Below are 19,762 nucleotides of genomic sequence, written 5' to 3'. Positions count from 1 at the left end.
CTAAACTAGCAAAATATTCTATCAACTAAGATGAAATTAAAAGGTAAAATGAGCAAAGCTGCTAGAGGATTAATATACATCTCCAGTGACGAGATTAATTGTGCAAAGCAAAAAGGAGAGCAAGGTATCAACAGACTTAGCTTGATACCACATCAATTAACATGTCTGAAATTTGATCCTCAAACGGACCAATCTTGAAAATATTTTGTTGTTGAATAAATATGAATCCAAGGAATCAAACATATAAAATAATTCTAAGCAATTAAGGAATCTACAATTGACCATCTGCTAATAGCAAAATGACCATCTTCTTAAACAAATTTCAGAACCAAAGATATTAAATGGGGAACTTCTGGCTTCTGAGATGATGGAACTGGGTCTTCTCATACTGCTCAAGTACATCCTTACCTTCTCATTTAGACCTGAAAGCTGAAAAGAAGCAAAAAACAAAGTCAAATCTGTGGTCATTGAATTTTTTTACAATGTAAATCAAAAATATAGTCTTCCCACGACTACCTTATCAGAGAACTTGTATATATTTGAAGGTGTGTCTAGAAGAAAATTAATTAAGTCTAACTGATGGATGGTGTTTTTATCAGAAAAGTGGTTATTTCAGTCAGGAACTGATAAAAATGCATCCTATGCTCCAAATGGAAGGTAAATGCTGCATTTCGGAGGAAACGGCATTCCAAACATGTTAAGAAATATGAATATAAGCAAAATTTGGGAAATTATTAAAGATGATTTTACTGTTCTTGGAAGCAAGATAAGTTCCTTTGGATGTAGTCGAATTCATTTATTGTCCAACATTATAGTGTTACTAACATGTCTACAATGTTAACTAAAATGCTAACTAAGTGGCAACTATCTGTACCTTGTAGTTGTGTTTTCTGGAGCTCACTGATGACAAGGGAACAACACATGTGACAGAAGGAGGGGGCAGGGAGTTTAGTACATAATAAGCATTCGAAAACAGTCTTTGATGTAAATACACAAGAGATTGGAATCTGCAATGTTTAAAGATGGTAATTTCAAAAGGAGTAAGAGCTCGAAACCAGAAACATATGGAGAAAACGAGAGCTACACAGATTTTCCATGGTCAACCATTGAGAAGTTTAACGCCTGAGAGAACTGCATGCACTACATCTACAGAAGATCTCCATTGATCACGGGGAGGCACAACCAACGTACTGCTAAATGATAATATGCACTAAATAAAAGTTGGTAGAATATGATTTTGGTTTCACATCCATCTTCTGTAAAGCAGCGGCTCCTGCCATCAAATGCTGATGGGGAGACTCTGACCTGTGAATGTCCATTACTTTCTTCCTTAATAGCTACACAAAATGTGTAACAGATGAATAGGGGCAGGTTCTATAGCAAGACAAACCAAGAGGAACATGTAGCCTACAACCATGTTAGGAACCGAAGAAATATAGCTACTGAAACATATTATTATTTTCAGTCAACTTACATATATAGGGTGTAGTTTTTTCCCCACCCCATCTTTACTAAAATGAAGTCAACGGAAAATAGAAATAAGTTCAGGTCTGTGTGAATGAACACACAGCCACACACATCAGGAAGCTACCTACATACAAACCAAAAATACCAGCCGCATTTCGCTAGCTACTAAGCACCGGTACACAGGATTTATCTTATCACTGATCTAAAAATTTATGCTTCCAGTCAGTGATACTGCTCAACAGGGTCTTTGCTCGGCCCGAACCAATAAATGGAGGTGCCAAGCTAAATGGGATATAACAAAAAACAACATCATACCTCAGAATCAGTAACCAAAGACCGTTGGCTAGATGGAGATGGAGTAGCACCAATTCCCAGAAATCTACAAATCTGCTGGTTTGATCTGAAGGTATTTTCTAATTTTTAGAAGTAGAAATCGCATGAAAAGTCACCTGAAAAGGAGCAGCATAGGAACTTATAGCGAAAGCTGAAGAGATGAGAATTCTGGGCAGCAAACATGCCCGTGCATTGCAACGGGAGAAAATAAATAAGAACGGGAAGTATCGCTAGTGATTTCAGCCATCTTAACCATTGAAGAAACTTTTATAAAATGAGATAATTCTGTTTGAATCCATGTGAACCCAAAATAAAACTATCCTTATTATGGATCAGAGCAGCAGGACATATGTTCCTTTATTGAACAACAAATATCATAAGCACATTCCGATTTGGGCCAGTTCATGTGCATTTTGGTGAAAATATTAAAATGTCGAACTAATGAATAGAGGGTTAAAAATTGTTTTCAGATAAACATGGCAAACTAATGAAATTATGAATACAGTGTTATTTATCTATCATCTCTCAATTTGGAAAAAAACATCAAAAGAGGTTACAGATTGGAGACGATAGCACAACAAAATTGAAGGTCTCACCTAGTTGACAAAATGAAGGGAACAACCAAGGGTGGGCGATCCTCTTGGATTCCAGATCAATAAACACAGCGTGGTGCTTCAGTACGTTCGCCCCAACTCAAGGGAGACAGTAGATCCATTAGAAATTCATTCCTCCTTCCTGTCGCATTGTCCACCTATCTTGTTTCCTCACAACTCCACCTTCCCCTGAAGCAACAGCCAAACCCTAAAACACCGAGCTCCTCTGCATCTCAGCGGGAAAGATAGAGAGATCGGATTGCATTTCACCAGCACACTTTAGAACAGGAGTTGATGGATGGCGTCCGGAGCCGAACCCTAGTAACAATTGTGTATTATTGATTGGCACAATCAGAACCAAACTAACAACCACCTTTCAGTTTCAGTAGATCTATAGATGTTGCATCCCACTTCACGTCCTAAGATGGTCTAAAAAAATTCACGTCCTAAGTGAACAGAAGCACAAAGGCTTCCATTAACAAAATAGAATTTTCATAACAAAATCTCTGCTATAAAGGATGCAACTATGACGAAGATATGCCTATGTGTTTACCTTACATCATCAGAAGTTCAGAACTGATTCTAGATTTATTTTTTATAGAGACATGCTAGATTTGATAATACAACAGTAGTACATGCCACATGATCCATTTGTGCAACGTCTGTCCTCCAAATCTTATTTAAGTGCTGGAATTAAAAGGGCAAAGTAGTGGGACATCGCCCCCCCCAAGCATTGAAATTTTTGGATATTAACAATATGACTTTAAGGGGACAAATCCTCACTGAACAGTAAGCTCCCATGCTAATCTAATAAAAACAATTGATCAAAATATGCAGGTTTGGCCCCTATCACAAAGCTACTACCTAATGTGCCTTATTGGAATATAGTCTGCCACAATCAAATGATGAAATAAACAGCAGCAACATTGCATTAGGGAGGTTCATTGCGTACATTCCAGATGTACTCGGCGACAACCATGGTAGTCTCGATGGTGAGGGCCAGAACCTTCAACCCGGATGCTCCTCCGGACGCCCCACACCCTTGCTGACACCGACCTCGCACGGATGGCTGACTTGTCCTGCACCCTGATTTGGCACTGACAAAGATTTTACTTTTAGGAAACAAAGTTATCCATAATGTGAAAGCACTGTAATTGTGCGGCATAGCAGAAGGACATTGACTTTCTGCTTGCAGATTTATCACCTCTAGCAACGCTTGCCAAATTGCCACAACGATAGAGCCCTGCCAGATTAGTGATCTATCTTAACTCTCAAGTATTAACTTATTAAATGTACAATTCAGATGCAAGTGCAGTAGATTACTGCAGTTCAGCACTAAATGTACAACCGACAATTCAGATTTCAGAGGGCAAGCACTGTAGAATAGCATATGCGACTTCACATCGGGTCCCTGAGGTGTTGTGCAGCCACTCTGCGGATCCGACAGGCTCAGCCACGGTATGGAGCACACGTACCTCCAAATCCCGATAATCAACATCATCATGACACTCGAAGATGCCCAGGCAATTCTGAACCTGACGTCCTGACCTGATGGCTTAAGATTTTTCTGTTCTTCAATCTCTACATCCCAAATCAACTCTGGATCACCCAAAACAATAAAAACATTAGTAAGTACTAAAAGGGAAATTAATGGCCAAATTCGGATCTTTCTACATGCATCAGACATGCAAAAGTACTGATTGCACATGCATCGGATATTTGCATACTTGGACGGACTGGTTGCATCAAAGATAATTAAGCTCTCAGTGTTATTTCCTCACGCATGGTGTTGCAATATTGCTTCTGGCGTCCAGCTCGTCTTCCCATCGTCCTCCACATATGCTAGTTAAACCAAAACGGTGGAGATAAGACAGCAAGGAAGAGGGTCAGTGTTGTACCTCATTGCAATTGAAATAAATCTAATTCGAAATTGTTAGTAACCACGAATTGCTCCAAACTGCATCAAATAAGAAAATTAAATTACTCATATACAGAATTATTAATATTGGTCATGCAGTCAGCTGAACAGAGAATAGCATGTTGTACACGCAAGATAACAAAACTAACACTAAGTAATTGCAATGATCAGAAGCAAGAACTGCACACTTAATTTAAAGAAAAAACCTCAAAATCCTAGCATTGCCGGAAGATCTCAATACACGTTCATAGGAGCAGCGGCGGAGCTTGGCCCAGAAATTTGGGAGGGCCGGCTGTAGGAAATTACTCTAGGGGCTGTGTTTCATTGGCCAAAAATACGTATATACTGCAGGAAAATCGTATGGGCTAGGCGGGCCACGGCGAATTTGGGCTTGCCGTAGCTCCGCCACTGCATAGGAAGCTCTAGCTACTTCCTTCTCTTTTGTGGGAAGAGAGCTGTCTATTCTCTTAACTACAATATTCAGCATTTAACTATTTCATAAGCATCAAAAGAAACTGAAGTTTGTAACCAAACATGTACATATTCTTCCGTTCTGTATTGCCCAAAAAAATTTATGGACTAAAATGCACGTGAGCAAACGTACAACTATCTTTGAGTTCCTTGCAGATTGTAAAAGAAAACAGAGACATAACATTAAGGATCCCGCTCGGCATCCCGCAGCTCCTGAAGCTCCTGAAGATTTCCTCTTCCGCCTCGGCATCCCGCTCCTCGACGGCGATGAGGGCACGGAGGTCGTCGATCTGGGCGGCGAAGCGACGGAGCTCCATCTGGACCTCGGCCTTCTCCTTGTACAGGCGCCACATCATGGCCATGGCCTTGCTGGCGGCGCTGGCCGCGGCGAGGCGCTCCTCCTCCATCTCGCCCCACAGCGCCCGCGTCTCCTCCTCCGCCTCCACCCTCGCCGCCCCTCTTCCTCCCCGCCCCTCTTCTCCCCGCCCGGCATCCACATCACGGAGCGCCCCCGCCCCTCTCCTCTTCTTCCCGCATCTGCTCGGGATGCGTGCGACGAGTTTTCTGCCCAACAATTAGAGATAATTATAAAAAATTCAGTTTGTGAGCCATAGCATCTACGGATGATTTACTCTCTGGTCGTACCGTTTGGACAAGAAAAACATCGTACGCAAAGCAGTTTCGTTTTTCTTTTAACTCGCCCGTACCGGTTCACTTATTATTTGGATTGCGGGTTGAATACCTAAAACTATAGGGGCTTTTTTTGCAAAAATGACGACGACGTCCGACCCAGAAGTGACCGCTGGTTTATCTACATCTAGATCTACACTACTATTAAAAGAGCAAACATAACTCCCTCTAAAGCCACATAACAAATCATACACGGGATAACCAGGACCCTCCGATCAAATTAACTTAAACACATCCTACTTTCCATATTACGCGAATAGTCTGCCGTTTGAATTAACGTCTCGGATCGAATGTTCTGCCAAGCAGACGTTGTTGTCTGTCAATCGTCTGCGCTCCGCATCCCTCAAGCCTCGATTCACGCGGCCCACCATGATCTGCGGAACGCAATTAGTCTGGATCTCCCTCCCACGATCCCCGGAAACAACGCACCTCTCCTCACGGCCCCGTGGCCTGTAGGTTCTCCGCCGCCGCCCCACGCGACACAGGCCATCTCTCCCCTGTTTCCCTCTTCTCCATCCCACACGACAAGCGCGCGGCAGAAGGCGACCACCATATCTCTCTTCTCCCTTGCCCCGTTACGCCTCACCCACCGCCGCTTCCTCTCCCCGCCCCCCGGCACGGCCTCACGCTTCCAGTCTCTCGCCTCGAAGGAGGCGGATGCCTCAATCGTCTCCGGGGCCGGTGGGGCGCGGGGAGCGAGCTGCTCTCGGTGCTCGACCCGGCGCTCACCGTCGAGGATCACTACTGCCGCGAGCGCGCCCAGGAGCAGCGGAAGGGCATGGAGGCGGAGGGGTCCGGCATAGAGGGGATCTCGGTGGGCGGGCACGAGGCATGCGTCACTGCGCCGTCCCCATACTGCGGCAGTGGTCTATTCAGCAACGATCTGTACACTGCCTAACATTTTTCTTTGAGCAGCTTCAGTATTATCTTCATCTAATTGCTTGTCAAGTTGCTAATTGGAGCCTTCAGATTCTTAGTCACATTGTAGGTCAGTAAATCTGATTGTGTGACACCTTTGAGTGTTCATCTGAAAGTTAATTCTAGATCTCGCTAGAGAATGATCCTGATACATGGAAACAATCTGATATATTCATTGTGCGATTACTTAGACCGGGCACCGGGCCTGCACCTTGCTTCAGTAAGTAATCCACAAATTGTGTTTTTTCCCGGGTTGGTTCAGCAATGATACTGATACATGCAAACATATCTGATTTATTCCTGTATAGCTCAGTGCCTGCTGTTAATTATGTTTTTTTTCCATCCTCAGGATCCACAAATTGTCAAGCGCACATGGTACAACCATCAAGTTCTGGGATATTAGCTGGTAATTGAACTATCGAACTTGGCAATGTTCGCATAATGGTTTCTATCACGTATCTGATTCTGTTTCCATCATCTATTCAGTCTATGACACTGTATCCAAAAGAGTTGGTACCCACGAGTTCATTTTCCTACTTTGTACATTGCTGGAAGCCTAGAACCTTTAAAATATATATATATATATATATATATATATATATATATATATATATATATAATGTAGGAAATCATTTGCATCAGCACCTGCCGCCAAGATAAAAAATGTTAGCCTTCCGAAAGGCAAAATTCTGCACATTTTCACCTTGTTTATAAGTGGAACGGTTTGTTATTTATTTAACTGTAATTCCAAACATTTAAGTACTGCATGATATGTTCATGCTACTCAAACTCCATTGTATTAATCAAAATACGTTTAGATCTAATTTGTTGTTTGCTTGATGCTCTTTTTATGGTGAATTTTACAATTTTGGTGCTGGTGCAATGATTCTTTTTCTTGGAAAGACCGGCATCTTCAATCTTTTTTGATTGGGACTCGCGACTTGAAGCATGAATTACTAATTTCATTTCTATATATTAGCAATTGAACTTGTCCCCTTGTATGAAACTTTTCCCATGCAGGCTTAGTGCAGGCAGTCTTTTAACAAAGGATGGATGCGAGTAGTGATATGCTGAATACCATGGATCTATGTTCACTGAAGATAAGTTCTCTTCCTGAAACTTACAAGCACAAACTTCCTTAGTCAACTCAAAGCTAAGCACGGTTATAAACAAGATGCTTTAATATAATCAATACTGCTTGAATTTATATCAGTTTCCAACACTATCCGAGTCTTTGAGCCATTCTCTAAAAATAAAAATAAACACCTTGAGTGCTTTCTTACCAGTGCCTCCGATCAAGTTTGGTTTTTTTTATAACCTTATTATAATCCAGTATTTAATATGCCATCTAATGATCCAAGGTCTTTACAGGGAAAACAATGGCAGTTTTAATGCAAGTTCACTGAACAACTACCATATCTTTATGTAGCATTTGATTGCTTGGATGAAGTTGGATGGCAGATCCCCATCCAGCTTTTAAAAGTTGGTGTAGGTGTTGCAGCTTTTTCAGTGCAGTATACACTGGCAACTGGGAGCACACTTGAATTACATGGTTTCTCCATTCAGCCCGCTTGCTTGTTGTTAATGTCCATCTTTTTTGAGCTATCGTGCTGAAACTTTAATCTATTGTGCAGAATACATTTCTTCAGAGAACCCGTTGTTGTGTGCAGAATATATTTCTTCAGAGAATGTGTTATTGTGCAGAAACTACAATGAAGTTGTCGGTGGAGAAGATCCGATGAACCCAACTACATCGGGTTGGTTCAAAGGGAGTGGTACTTTTTTCCTGATCTGCATGTTATCTCAATGTATTTCTGTTCATAAACACGTTTTGATACTTCGGAGGCATGTCATAATTATAAATAATAAGGTACTATGGGTTTTCTGCATCTTCAGGTCCGATCAGGTCCTTCCAACGGTCTATTGTCCGTCGAAGGTCACGTTCATCTCTGGCAAATTCCACCGCAGCCTCGGTCGTACGTGTGCTTCGATCTATTTTCGTATTGTTTTCTTGGGCGTTTGGCAAATGCTTCACATACTAAGCTAAACATGCACAACTATGTAAGATAGTTTCACCTGTCTCTTATGTTCTTGCAGTTTGACATCCATTGCCAATTTGTATTGTTTCTAAACTAAAATGATTCCCTCTTGTTCACTGATTATCTATGAACTGAAATCATGCCCCGCTCCTGTACTACATTGGTCTTTCATATGCTGGTTGTTCACACATGGCATTAGCTTGTCCATTTCTACTTTATTTGTCCAGTTCACTGGAAATGGAAATACCGCCTGAACCTTTTATGCTTACCTATTAAGCTTACCTGCAATGTCCACTCCTATTGTTCTCTGACCTGTCAAACAATAAGAGATGGTGCAGCTAGCTGCTGAAAAGGAGATGACTGTGGTCCTCTTGACAACGAAGATGAAGACGCGGTAGACCAAGCCTTATGTGTTCTCCACTTGCATGCACAACGAGTTCCGCAAGATGGCCAATGTTGTCAAGAACCAGGTCACTGGAAGCTACTACATGCCTGACTTGACCAAACCCGCTCTTGCAAGACTTTCAATTTACTGCAACCTCCGAGTTTCCAAATACGGTGTCAAGAAAAAGAAGAAAAAAAGTCCATTTTACTACCGTGAACAAAGTTGGTGGTTCACATTACCCCTGATCTATTTTTCTGCTCTTTTCACCCCCTAAACAATCCCAAACCGGACAAAAGACCCCCATGGGTGGTTTGTCTCAACTTCCAGCTGATGTGGCGCTGGTCAATGGTGGTTTGACCTACGGGTGGGGCCATGAGGATTAACTTAATTGAAACAGGAAATTAGCCCATGGTTAATTAGGCAATGGGACCCGCTTGGCAGTGACTTGGGGGTGGATTAACTAAGTGCTAATGGTAGGTTTAGCTGGTGGCTAGCCGGAGCACGACGAAGCTAAGGGCACGAACGGCGGGGAGGTGCTGCAGCAGCTGGCGATGGAGCAGCACTGGGCGTAAAATGGGTGGTGGTGGCCCAGTTCTTGGGCATCATCGTCCCTCTCCTTGTGCAGGAGGTAGCGAGACAGCGAGGCAGGCGGTGCGGGGAGGCATGGGGCGGCCAGATCCAGGGATGGCAGCCCCATTAGGTCTGGTTCTGGTCTGTCTGGAGCCTAGCATTGGTGTGAAGACGACACGACGGTGAGCTTGTGGCGGCGGCGGCTCAACCCCCAGGCATGGTCGTCCCTGTCTTCGCGCGGGAGGTAGCAGGGCAGCGGCGCTGCAGCGATGCAGGTGCAGGGGGAGCCCGAGGGGGCGACCAGATCCGGGGGTAGCGGCCCCATATGGTCTGGTTCCGGTCGGATGCGGAGTTCGGCGACGGTGTGAAGACGGCCCGCCGGCGAGCTTGTGGCGACGGTTGACCTATACGTGAGCCGGGAGAAGAGAGAAGGGAGAGGAAAGAGATGGGAGAAAGGAGAAGCAGGGCGGCAGCTTGGAACTCTGGCGGTCGCCGGCATCATCTAGAGGCGGCAGGGTCGGGCGTGGTGCTCGGGATGGAGGCAGCTATGAGGGGAGGCTCGGGAGGAGCTCCTCTGTCTCAACCCAGCCTGATGAGGGAGACTCACCCGCAGGTCAAAACCGGCCATTGACCATTGCCACGTCAGCAACCAGTGAAGTAAAACCACCCAGGGACTGATTTTTTTCCGGTATGAGATTGTTCAGGGGGTAAAGGGAACAGAAATAAAGATCAGGGGGTTATGTGAACCACCAATTTTCTTCAGTGTAGTAAAATGGACTTTTTTGAAAAAGAACATCCATACGAATAGCGTTGAGAGGCAATGAGCTTTTTTTTGTGCATGAGTTGGTTTGTGTTTCCATTCTTCTAGATTTGTTCTAAGAGAATGGAGTCGAATATAATGAATGATGTGCTCAGCAGACAGGCACAAGTTTTGCCAGTAGGTTCAACATTTGTACCCCATGACTATGTGTTCCAGAACTGATTTGGACATTCCCCCTTTTCTTTGGAGATGAAGGGATCATTTGTACTCCCTCTGTGCCATGCCTGCGTGCATGATTACTCAGTATAGTCATGTTCATTTTTGTTATGTTTCTAAACATGTATATCATTTATGTGTGTGAACTGGTGGTGTCCTTTAGAAATACTTATTGTTGTGCATCGATTTCTTCATGGTTATGCCTTCTATTTTTGAAAAAAATCATAATACCAATGTATAATTATATTCACATGACTTGTTAATCACAATAAGATAATATGTCTATACCACTTGTCAATCATTGTTGGCAAGGATTAGAAAATTATTTGGTCAAGAAAAATAGAAAATCATGATATACTTCTTTGAAATTTTCCCTCGAAAATTGCCGGTTTACTCATGATTGACGACAAATATGTTCACTCATTTTTAGTCCAAGCGACATTTTTTGTATCACAACATTGTTAAACGTCTATATTGCCTCTCTTGTGTTAGCACACTATATTTTTGTTCATTATTTTCTAGAACGAATGATGATAATTTTTCACATGATAATACGTGCGTTGCACATGCACACTTACTAGTTAGTTATAAAATAGGTAAAGATAAAGATTGTAGCCATCCACATAAAAGAGTGATGTGGGAGGAAGACGGGGAGAAGAAGGAATCAGGTGGGTTTTCTCTTGATCGAGATGGAAGTGTTGTCCTTTTATAGCATGAGATGAAAATTTTGTTGTCTGCTCATTGCTTGACCGTGGCCTCCCACCAATAGACGTTGGTTTCTAAATAATCACAGCCATTCATCTCCATCCGATGGAAGAGAGTGGGATGGTCATGCCTCTCTTCGTTTTCATTTCAACTCATCAATCCGGATCGAGTTGACCTAAATATTCAGAGTGTGTAAAACAGGACGTGTTGCGTGTCCCGATGTCTGCACGTTGACACCCAAACCAACCGAAGGATCTAGTTGATGCCGGCGGCCCTGAACTCTGGGTGCAGGAGCCGGCCGATCTCCTCGTCGTCGGCGTCCAGCGGCCGTCCGGTGTCGTTCCTGACGCGCCGCACGGCCGTGGTGCCGAGCGACTCGTGCTGGAACCCGTAGAGGCCGAGTATCTGGTCGTCCGCGAAGTTGAGCGCGCGCTCCATGCCCTCACGGCACGCCGCGGCCTCATAGGTCGCGCCCGGCTCCCCGCACGGCTTGCACCCGACGAAGTGCGTCACCAGCGGCCACCGGTGGTCGCCGAGCCCCGGCCGCCACCTGCTCCGCATCTCCTCGTAGCGGCCCACGATCTCCTCCCAGAACCCGTGCAGGTGGTAGGAGCTCTCCAGGAACACCTTGTCCCCCCACCGGCCGCGCTCCGTCGCCAGCAGGTACACCAGCGCCGACTGGTCGTCCGCCTCCCAGGCCGCCCGGTTCGACAGCGCCTCCGCGAAGACCCTCCCGTACCGTTCGCGCACGGGGCCGCGCGGCCCCATGCGCGCCCACGCGTCCAGGAGGTCCAGCGACCACCGGCAGTTCCGGAGCAGGAGGCTACCGGTGTTGGCGCCGAGCCAGTTCCTGGCGCCGTACACCTCGTCGTCCCAGCCGTGGAGCACCAGGTTGTGGCCCGCGTACCTGCCCCACGGCGGCTCGAACAGCATGTCCGTGAACACCGCGTCCGAGTCCACCCACCAGAGCAGCTCCGTCTCCGGGTGCGCCACCATCAGCGCCCGCAGCAGCGGCAGCTTCGTCCAGAACCCCGTCATCTCGCCGTCCAGCACCGCGTTGCTGTAGAAGATGTCCAGCCCGTGCACGCGGCAGTAGTCCGCCTTGTTCTTGAACGCGCGCAGGAGCACGTGGTCGCCCTCCGCCTCCGTGCACCGCCGCGGCGACGAGCCGGTGACCATGAGCACCCGAGGCCGCTCCGGCGCGACAAAGGCCGGGAACCGAGGGTGCGCGGCCAGCCATGCCGCTCTGCGGGCGTCGTAGTCGGACACGTTCGGGCCCAGCGAGTACGGCCGGTCGCTCAGCTGGCGCACCCGTTGCTCCTCGCTGGGAACAGCCGCCGCCACGGCCTCCGGCGGCTCCTTCGTGGCTGGAGCGTCACGGGCGCCATCGAGGCAGGCGTACTCGATGCGGATGCGCGGGAGGTCGGCCGTGAACAAGAAGAGCGCGCATGACCCGACGATGAACAAGACGATCGGAATGATGGGGACGGCGAACAGCAGCTTGCGCCGTGCTCGCCTCTCTCGCTGTTCCTCCGCCATCGACCGCTGAGGACGGAAGAGGCATGCACGCACGCGCTACCTAACCTACGCGGCTGCACCTGTTATAGCCACACCGTGGGGAATTAATGGAGGACAAGCTATGGTGGCATTTCAAATTCACTCGCATCGCAAGGTTGGTTGCGATGGTGGCATCTCGACTTCACTCGCAAGGTTGGCTGTATTTTCGCTTACACGAGAGGAAAAGCAACCGTTTACCTATTTGCCAACTTCCACCCTCGGCCAACCCAAGCCATATATAAAAAATTACAAATATTAAAGAACCTAAGTTGCCATGGCCTAAAAATGATGGCAGAAAAATACTGACAAAAGAAACATTGCGAAATAATTTTTTTTTATGAAAAGTAAATATGTCTTGATTTCAAAAATGAATTTGCCATGATGTAAAAAGGATTTTTTGTCTCAAAATTTTTGTAAAAAATAATGGAATTTACCACGGTTTGTTCGACAAAAAATGTACATGTTCCAAAAACAAATAATTGACATGTTCAAACAACTAAATTTTCCATTGTCCAACACTATATTTTCTTTGGTGGGAAAATAAAATAAAATTTGCCATGGTTCTAGTACAATTTTTTGCCATGGGCCTAGTATAATGAAAATTTTGCCTTCTAGTATAATCTACACACATATTGTACAGTACTTGTATGTATACACTTACACACACAGCATCCAACAATTCACATAAAGGAAGATAAAAACCGGCTCAAAACAAGAAAGAAATAAGGTGTTGTGTAATCATGTGGACTCGAAATTATCTATAATGCTAATTGATTTTTTTTCCAGCGCCGGCCGTTGCCAATTCCTGTCAACCGGTCCCATACCTAGGTGAATGTGGTAGTGTATGACATCCTAAACGTCAAAAATTAGGTAGGAAACCTATCATACCATATATAATAGTGGAGTTTTCGTAACTCTGAAGTTTTCTAAGAATGAACGAATTAGTGGCATTGGTATTATCCTTATAGGATAAATAAAATGAAAAAATGATGAAAAAACTTGCACACAATTTGTACAGAAATTGTATTTTTCTTCAAATGCAAGATTAAATATATAATAATGTAATACATATATATATAATAGTGTAATTTTCTAGCATAATTTACTCCCATATTGTAAAATAAGTACGTGTATACTTACACACACACAACATTCATTCATACACATAAAAAATGATTAAAAAGGGGGAAATATAAACGAACACACATAGAAAAGGAAGAAAATGAATGGGCCGAAAAAATATCATGCAACTGTCAATTAAATTATCCAGTAATTGGCATTCATAGAGACACTGGGTGCGCTCATGAGAGCCAGCGGACATCAAGTAACACATTTTTTTAATTGATGTTATGTTTATTGCGTTTACCGGTAGTGTTAGTGTTTTGCCTTCAATCTTGCATTGAGCTATTACTTCTTTATCCAGGTTATAGGACACAATTTATTCCAAACCAAGGATTTTCAGTATACTTCCTTCGTGGAATAATATATTGGATCAGTCCAGGTGAAGAAATAGAATAAACCACATTTACATTATTGAGGCAAAGTTTGTCATTATTAGTTTTGGCCAGTTTGTAGGGAAGCACTAATTCCTGTCAAAGCCCATAAACTTTAAAACCCAATATAAAACTAATCAGTCTTATGCAAAGGCATGTCAAGAGATTTTGGTGAAATATGGGGTAGGATTTAGGCCCATCTAACAATTTCAAAAAAAATCTCTAAAGGCCCATGTAGGTGTCATGGCAAAGGGTGATGGGAAGTTTAGTCCCACCCCGCTAGTGGAGAAGGAGTTGGACCTCCTTATAAAGGATTCTCTTCCACATGCTAGGAGCTTGAGAAGAGAAATGGTTCACGCACGCTCCTCCGCCACCTGCCACGCCTCGTCACGACGCGCCGCGCCACGGGTTGCAGGATTGAGCCGAGCAGAGCTCACACCTATGCGCTTATTTTTGTCGGCTAGGAATGGAGAATTTCTGACAATTGGGCCACGATCTGAGACGTCGGACCGTGGGCTATCTCGGACGTGGGTACAACCCACGTCTCTCCACCCGGACGCGCATATATATGTGAGGCGTTGTGTCGGGACCCCGATCCTAAGTCACACCGATCTAGCATAAGACACATCATATCACTTGGCGGCCTCACGCACGGTATTCCCACGGCTGCAGCCTTACCTTGGCCAGGACCGTTTGCGTCTTTTGGCTCACGTATATGATTGTGATGCTAGCATCCATATGACAGAGAACCCGGGCCGACATGACTAGTCGTAAACCAAGGTGGCACAAACTTACAGGGACAGGCACACACGACCCAGCAATGCACAACTACAAGAACTTCAAGGAACACCCTGTGACATTTCTCTGTAGGGACAGACACAGGAGCAAAGAAGCACTATAGGAATCAGGCACTTTGTCGTCTGCTATGGCTGATGGCAAAGGCATGCCTGGCGGACGGCAAAGGCCTTTGTCGTTAGCCAGCAGACGGCCCCACGTCCGGCTGAATGACCTATGGCAAAGGGTTGCTTTGCTGTCTGCTTTAATAAAGCGGAGGGCAAAGAATTTTGCCGTCAGCCATCCTAAGCAAGCAGATGACAAAGGACCTGGATGGCAGAGGGATAGGGTTACGTCCGTTAGGTGGCTAATGGCGTGCTTTGCTGTCTGCTGGCAGACGGCAAAGAAGCAGAGGTCTTTGCCGTCTGCTAGCCACTCATTTACCTAGAATATTTGAGTTTCTGACATCCTGACTGTTGCCTGCATTCTGGCTCCCTTGCTCTGCCTCCACTTCTTCTACTCCTTTAGTGTTGTACAAAGCATTATGTCTCCAGCTGTTCATGGTTCCAGGGCCTGTGGCAAACGGTGTATCACCCCGACCACAGCCTCAACCGGAGCCAATAGGCGGTTCCCAATGCCCAACATCTCCTCGTCCTCTCCCCGCATTTCTTCCAGCACCGCGGCCACGACCACGTCCCCTGCCACCATCCACTAACATGAAGTCCCCCCATTCTAACTTGCTCACATCATGTTCTCCAGTGCCACATTCCTAGTACCAGTGGCCCATCATGCCACAATTGCCACAAAACATAGGGATTTTTTCATATTGGACTTGGCAGTATTCAATTTCTTCATTCTTCGTTACAGAAACAAAGCGGATTAACTTCTTTGTCACATTCAGTTCCACCCTTACTCTTACAAACTCCCCTACAAACCCAGCCGGGAGAGTAGTATGGACTTCCAGAATCTTTCCCATCTTGCGGCACAAACCCTTGATCGCAGCGGGAATAAGAAAATTATTAGGTAATTTGAGCAGTCTTGCCCAAACAGTGATCTTACACTACTAGGGAAAAGCCTAGCAGTAGCGCGAGTATTTGGTGTATCTGTCTGGGAACGCAGTATTTCAAAAAATTTACATACGATCATGCAAGATCTAACTCAGAGATGCATAGCAACGAGCGGGGAGAGTGTGTCCACGTACCCTCGTAGGCCGAAAGCGGAAGCGTTTAGTAACGCGGTTGATGTAGTCGAACGTCTTCGCGATCCAACCGATCCAAGCACCGAACGTACGGCACCTCCGCGTTCAGCACATGTTCAGCTCGATGACGTCCCTCGAACTCTTGATCCAGTTGAGGCCGAGGGAGAGTTCCGTTAGAACGATGGCGTGGCGACGGTGATGATGAAGTTACCGGCGCAGGGCTTCGCCTAAGCACTACGACGATATGACCTAGATGTGTAATTGTGGAGGGGGCCACCGCACACGGCTAAGAGAAGACTTGGTGTGCCTTTGGGGTGCCCCCCTCCCACGTATATAAAGGAGGGGGAAGAGGAGGCCGGCCCTAGAGGGGGCGCGCCAAGGGGGGAGTCCTACTTGGACTCCCGGTCCAAGTAGGATTCGCCCCCTCCCTTTCCTATTCCAACTAGGAGAAGGAGGGAAGGAGAGGGAGAGGGGAAGGAAGGGGGCTGCGCCCCCTCCCCCTAGTCCAATTGGGACTGCCCTTGGGGGGCGCCACTGTGTGTCATCCTCTCTTCTTCTCCCTTATGGCCCATTAAGGCCCATAACTTCTCGGGGGGGGGGGGGTTCCGGTAACCCCCAATACTCCAAAAATCATCCGAAACATCCCGAACCATTCCGGTGTTCGAATATAACCTTCCAATATATGAATCTTTACCTCTCGACCATTTCGAGACTCCTCGTCATGTCCGTGATCTCATCCGGGACTCCGAACAAACTTCGATTCATCAAATCACATAACTCATAATACAAATCGTCATCGAACGTTAAGCGTGCGGACCCTACGGGTTCGAGAACTATGTAGACATGACAGAGACACATCTCTGGTCAATAACCAATAGCGGAACCTGGATGCTCATATTGGTTCCTACATATTCTATGAAGATCTTTATCGGTCAAACCGCATAACAACATACGTTGTCCCCTTTGTCATCGGTATGTTACTTGCCCGAGATTCGATCGTCGGTATCATCATACCTAGTTCAATCTCGTTACCGGAAAGTCTATTTACTCGTTCCGTAATGCATCATCATGTAACTAACTCATTAGTCACATTGCTTGCAAGGCTCATAGTGATGTGCATTACCGAGAGGGCCCAGAGATACCTCTCCGATACACGGAGTGACAAATCCTAATCTCGATCTATGCCAACTCAACAAACACCATCGGAGACACCTGTAGAGCATCTTTATAATCACCCAGTTACGTTGTGACGTTTGATAGCACACAAGGTGTTCCTCCGGTATTCGGGAGTTGCATAATCTCATAGTTAGAGGAACATGTATAAGTCATGATGAAAGCAATAGCAGTAAAACTAAACGATCATTATGCTAAGCTAACGGATGGGTCTTGTCCATCACATCATTCTCTAATGATGTGATCTCGTTCATCAAATGACAACACATGTCTATGGCTAGGAAACTTAACCATCTTTGATCAACGAGCTAGTCTTGTTGAGGCATACTAGGGACACTCAGTTTTGTCTATGTATCTACACATGTACTAAGTTTCTGGTTAATACAATTCTAGCATGAATAATAAACATTTATCATGATATAAGGAAATATAAATAACAAATTTATTATTGCCTCTAGGGCATATTTCCTTCAGTCTCCCACTTGCACTAGAGTCAATAATGTAGTTCACATCGTCATGTGATTTAACACCAATAGTTCACATCTTTATGTGATTAGTTCACATCTCCATGTGACTAACACCCAAAGGGTTTACTAGAGTCAATAATCTAGTTCACATCGCTATGTGATTAATACCCAAAGAGTACTAAGGTGTGATCATGTTTTGCTTGTGAGAGAAGTTTAGTCAACGGGTCTGCCACATTCAGAGCCGTATGAATTTTGCCAATTTTCTATGTCTACAATGCTCTGCACGGAGCTACTCTAGCTAATTTCTCCCACTTTCAATATGTATCCAGATTGAGACTTAAAGTCATCCGGATCAGTGTCAAAGCTTGCATCGACGTAACCCTTTACGGCGAACTTTTTGTCACCTCCATAACCGAGAAACATGTCGTTATTCCACTAAGGATAATTTTGACCACTGTCCAGTGATCCACTCCTGGATCACTATTGTACCCTCTTGCCAAACTCAAGGTGAGGTACACAATAGGTCTGGTACACAGCATAGCATATTTTATAGAACCTATGACTGAGGCATAGGGAAGGACTTTTCATTCTCTTTCTATTTTCTGCCGTGGTCGGGTTTTGAGTCTTCACTCAACTTCATACCTTGCAACACAGGCAAGAACTCCTTCTTTGACTGTTCCATTTTGAACTACTTCAAAAACTTTTCAAGTTATGTACTCATTGAAAAAACTTATCAAGCGTCTTGATCTATATCTATAGATCTTGATGCTCAATATGTAAGCAGCTTCACCAAGGTCTTTCTTTGAAAAACTCCTTTCAAACACTCCTTTATGCTTTCCAGAAAATTCTACATCATTTCTGATCAACAGTATGTCATTCACATATACTTATCAAAAAGGCTGTAGTGCTCCCACTCACTTTCTTACAAATACAGGCTTCACCAAAAGTCTGTATAAACCATATGCTTTGATCATCTTATCAAAGTGTATATTCCAACTCCGAGATGCTTGCACCAGTCCATAGATGAATTGCTGGAGCTTGCACACTTTGTTAGCACCTTTAGGATTGACAAAACCTTCTTGTTGCATCATATACAACTTTTCTTTAAGAATTTCATTAAGGAATGTAGTTTTGACATCCATTTGCCAGATTTCATAAAATGTGGCAATTGCTAACATGATTCAGACAGACTTAAACATCGCTACGAGTGCGAAAATCTTATCGTAGTCAACACCTTGAACTTGTCAAAAACCTTTTTGCGACAATTCAAGCTTTGTAGATAGTAACACTACTATCAGCGTCTGTCTTCCTCTTGAAGATCCATTTATTCTCAATGGCTCGCCGATCATCGGACAAGTCAATCAAAGTCCATACTTTGTTCTCATACATGGATCCCATCTCAGATTTTATGGCCTCAAGCCATTTTGCGGAATCTGGGCTCATCATCGCTTCCTCATAGTTCGTAGGTTCGTCATGGTCTAGTAATATGACTTCCAGAATAGGATTTCCATACCACTCTGTGCGGACCGTACTCTGATTGACCTACGAGGTTCGGTAGTAAATTGATCTGAGGTTTCATGATCATCATCATTAGCTTCCTCACTTATTGGTGTATGAATCACTGTAACTAATTTCTGTGATGGACTACTTTCCAATTCGGGAGAAGGTACAATTACCTCATCAAATTCTACTTTCCTACCACTCACTTCTTTCGAGAGAAACTCCTTCTCTAGAAAGGATCCATTCTTAGCAACAAATATCTTGCCTTCGGATCTGTGATAGAAGGTGTACCCAACAATTTATTTTGGGTATCCTATGAAGACGCATTTCTTCGATTTGGGTTCGAACTTATCAAGCTGAAGCTTTTTCACATAAGCATCACAACCCAAACTTTAAGAAACGCCAGCTTAGGTTTCTTGCTAAACTACAGTTCATACAGTGCCGTCTCAACGGATTTAGATGGTGCCCTATTTAACGTGAATGCAACTGTCTCTAATGCATAACCCCAAAATGATAGTGGTAAATCGGTAAGAGA

At 44.8% G+C, this 19,762-nt stretch overlaps 1 protein-coding gene and 1 long non-coding RNA gene across 2 annotated transcripts; one reads left to right on the top strand and one right to left on the bottom strand.

The window, feature by feature from the left end:
- Nucleotides 1-5,851: 5,851 nt before the first annotated feature.
- On the top strand, nucleotides 5,852-10,411 carry LOC123170232 (uncharacterized). Its single transcript, XR_006485106.1, has 6 exons — nucleotides 5,852-6,610; nucleotides 6,740-6,796; nucleotides 7,411-7,942; nucleotides 8,025-8,165; nucleotides 8,287-8,451; nucleotides 8,768-10,411. It is a non-coding gene; the product is annotated as an uncharacterized lncRNA (long non-coding RNA).
- Nucleotides 10,412-10,751: 340 nt separating this feature from the next.
- On the bottom strand, nucleotides 10,752-12,659 carry LOC123170231 (probable glycosyltransferase 4). Its single transcript, XM_044588065.1, has one exon. The coding sequence runs from the start codon at nucleotides 12,602-12,604 to the stop codon at nucleotides 11,321-11,323; it is 1,284 nt and encodes a 427-aa protein (XP_044444000.1). The 5' UTR covers nucleotides 12,605-12,659; the 3' UTR covers nucleotides 10,752-11,320.
- Between the last annotated feature and the right edge of the window lie 7,103 nt (nucleotides 12,660-19,762).

This window comes from Triticum aestivum, chromosome 7D (genome assembly GCF_018294505.1).
Source record: "Triticum aestivum cultivar Chinese Spring chromosome 7D, IWGSC CS RefSeq v2.1, whole genome shotgun sequence".
NCBI classification, from domain to species: domain Eukaryota; kingdom Viridiplantae; phylum Streptophyta; class Magnoliopsida; order Poales; family Poaceae; genus Triticum; species Triticum aestivum.
The sequence above is the reverse complement of the archived record's forward strand: the minus strand, read 5'-3'. Positions and strand labels throughout refer to the sequence as shown.

Bases quoted from the DNA above. Each gene is read 5' to 3' on its own strand.
- LOC123170231 (XM_044588065.1), bottom strand. From the start codon at position 12,604: ATGGCGGAGGAACAGCGAGAGAGGCGAGCACGGCGCAAGCTGCTGTTC.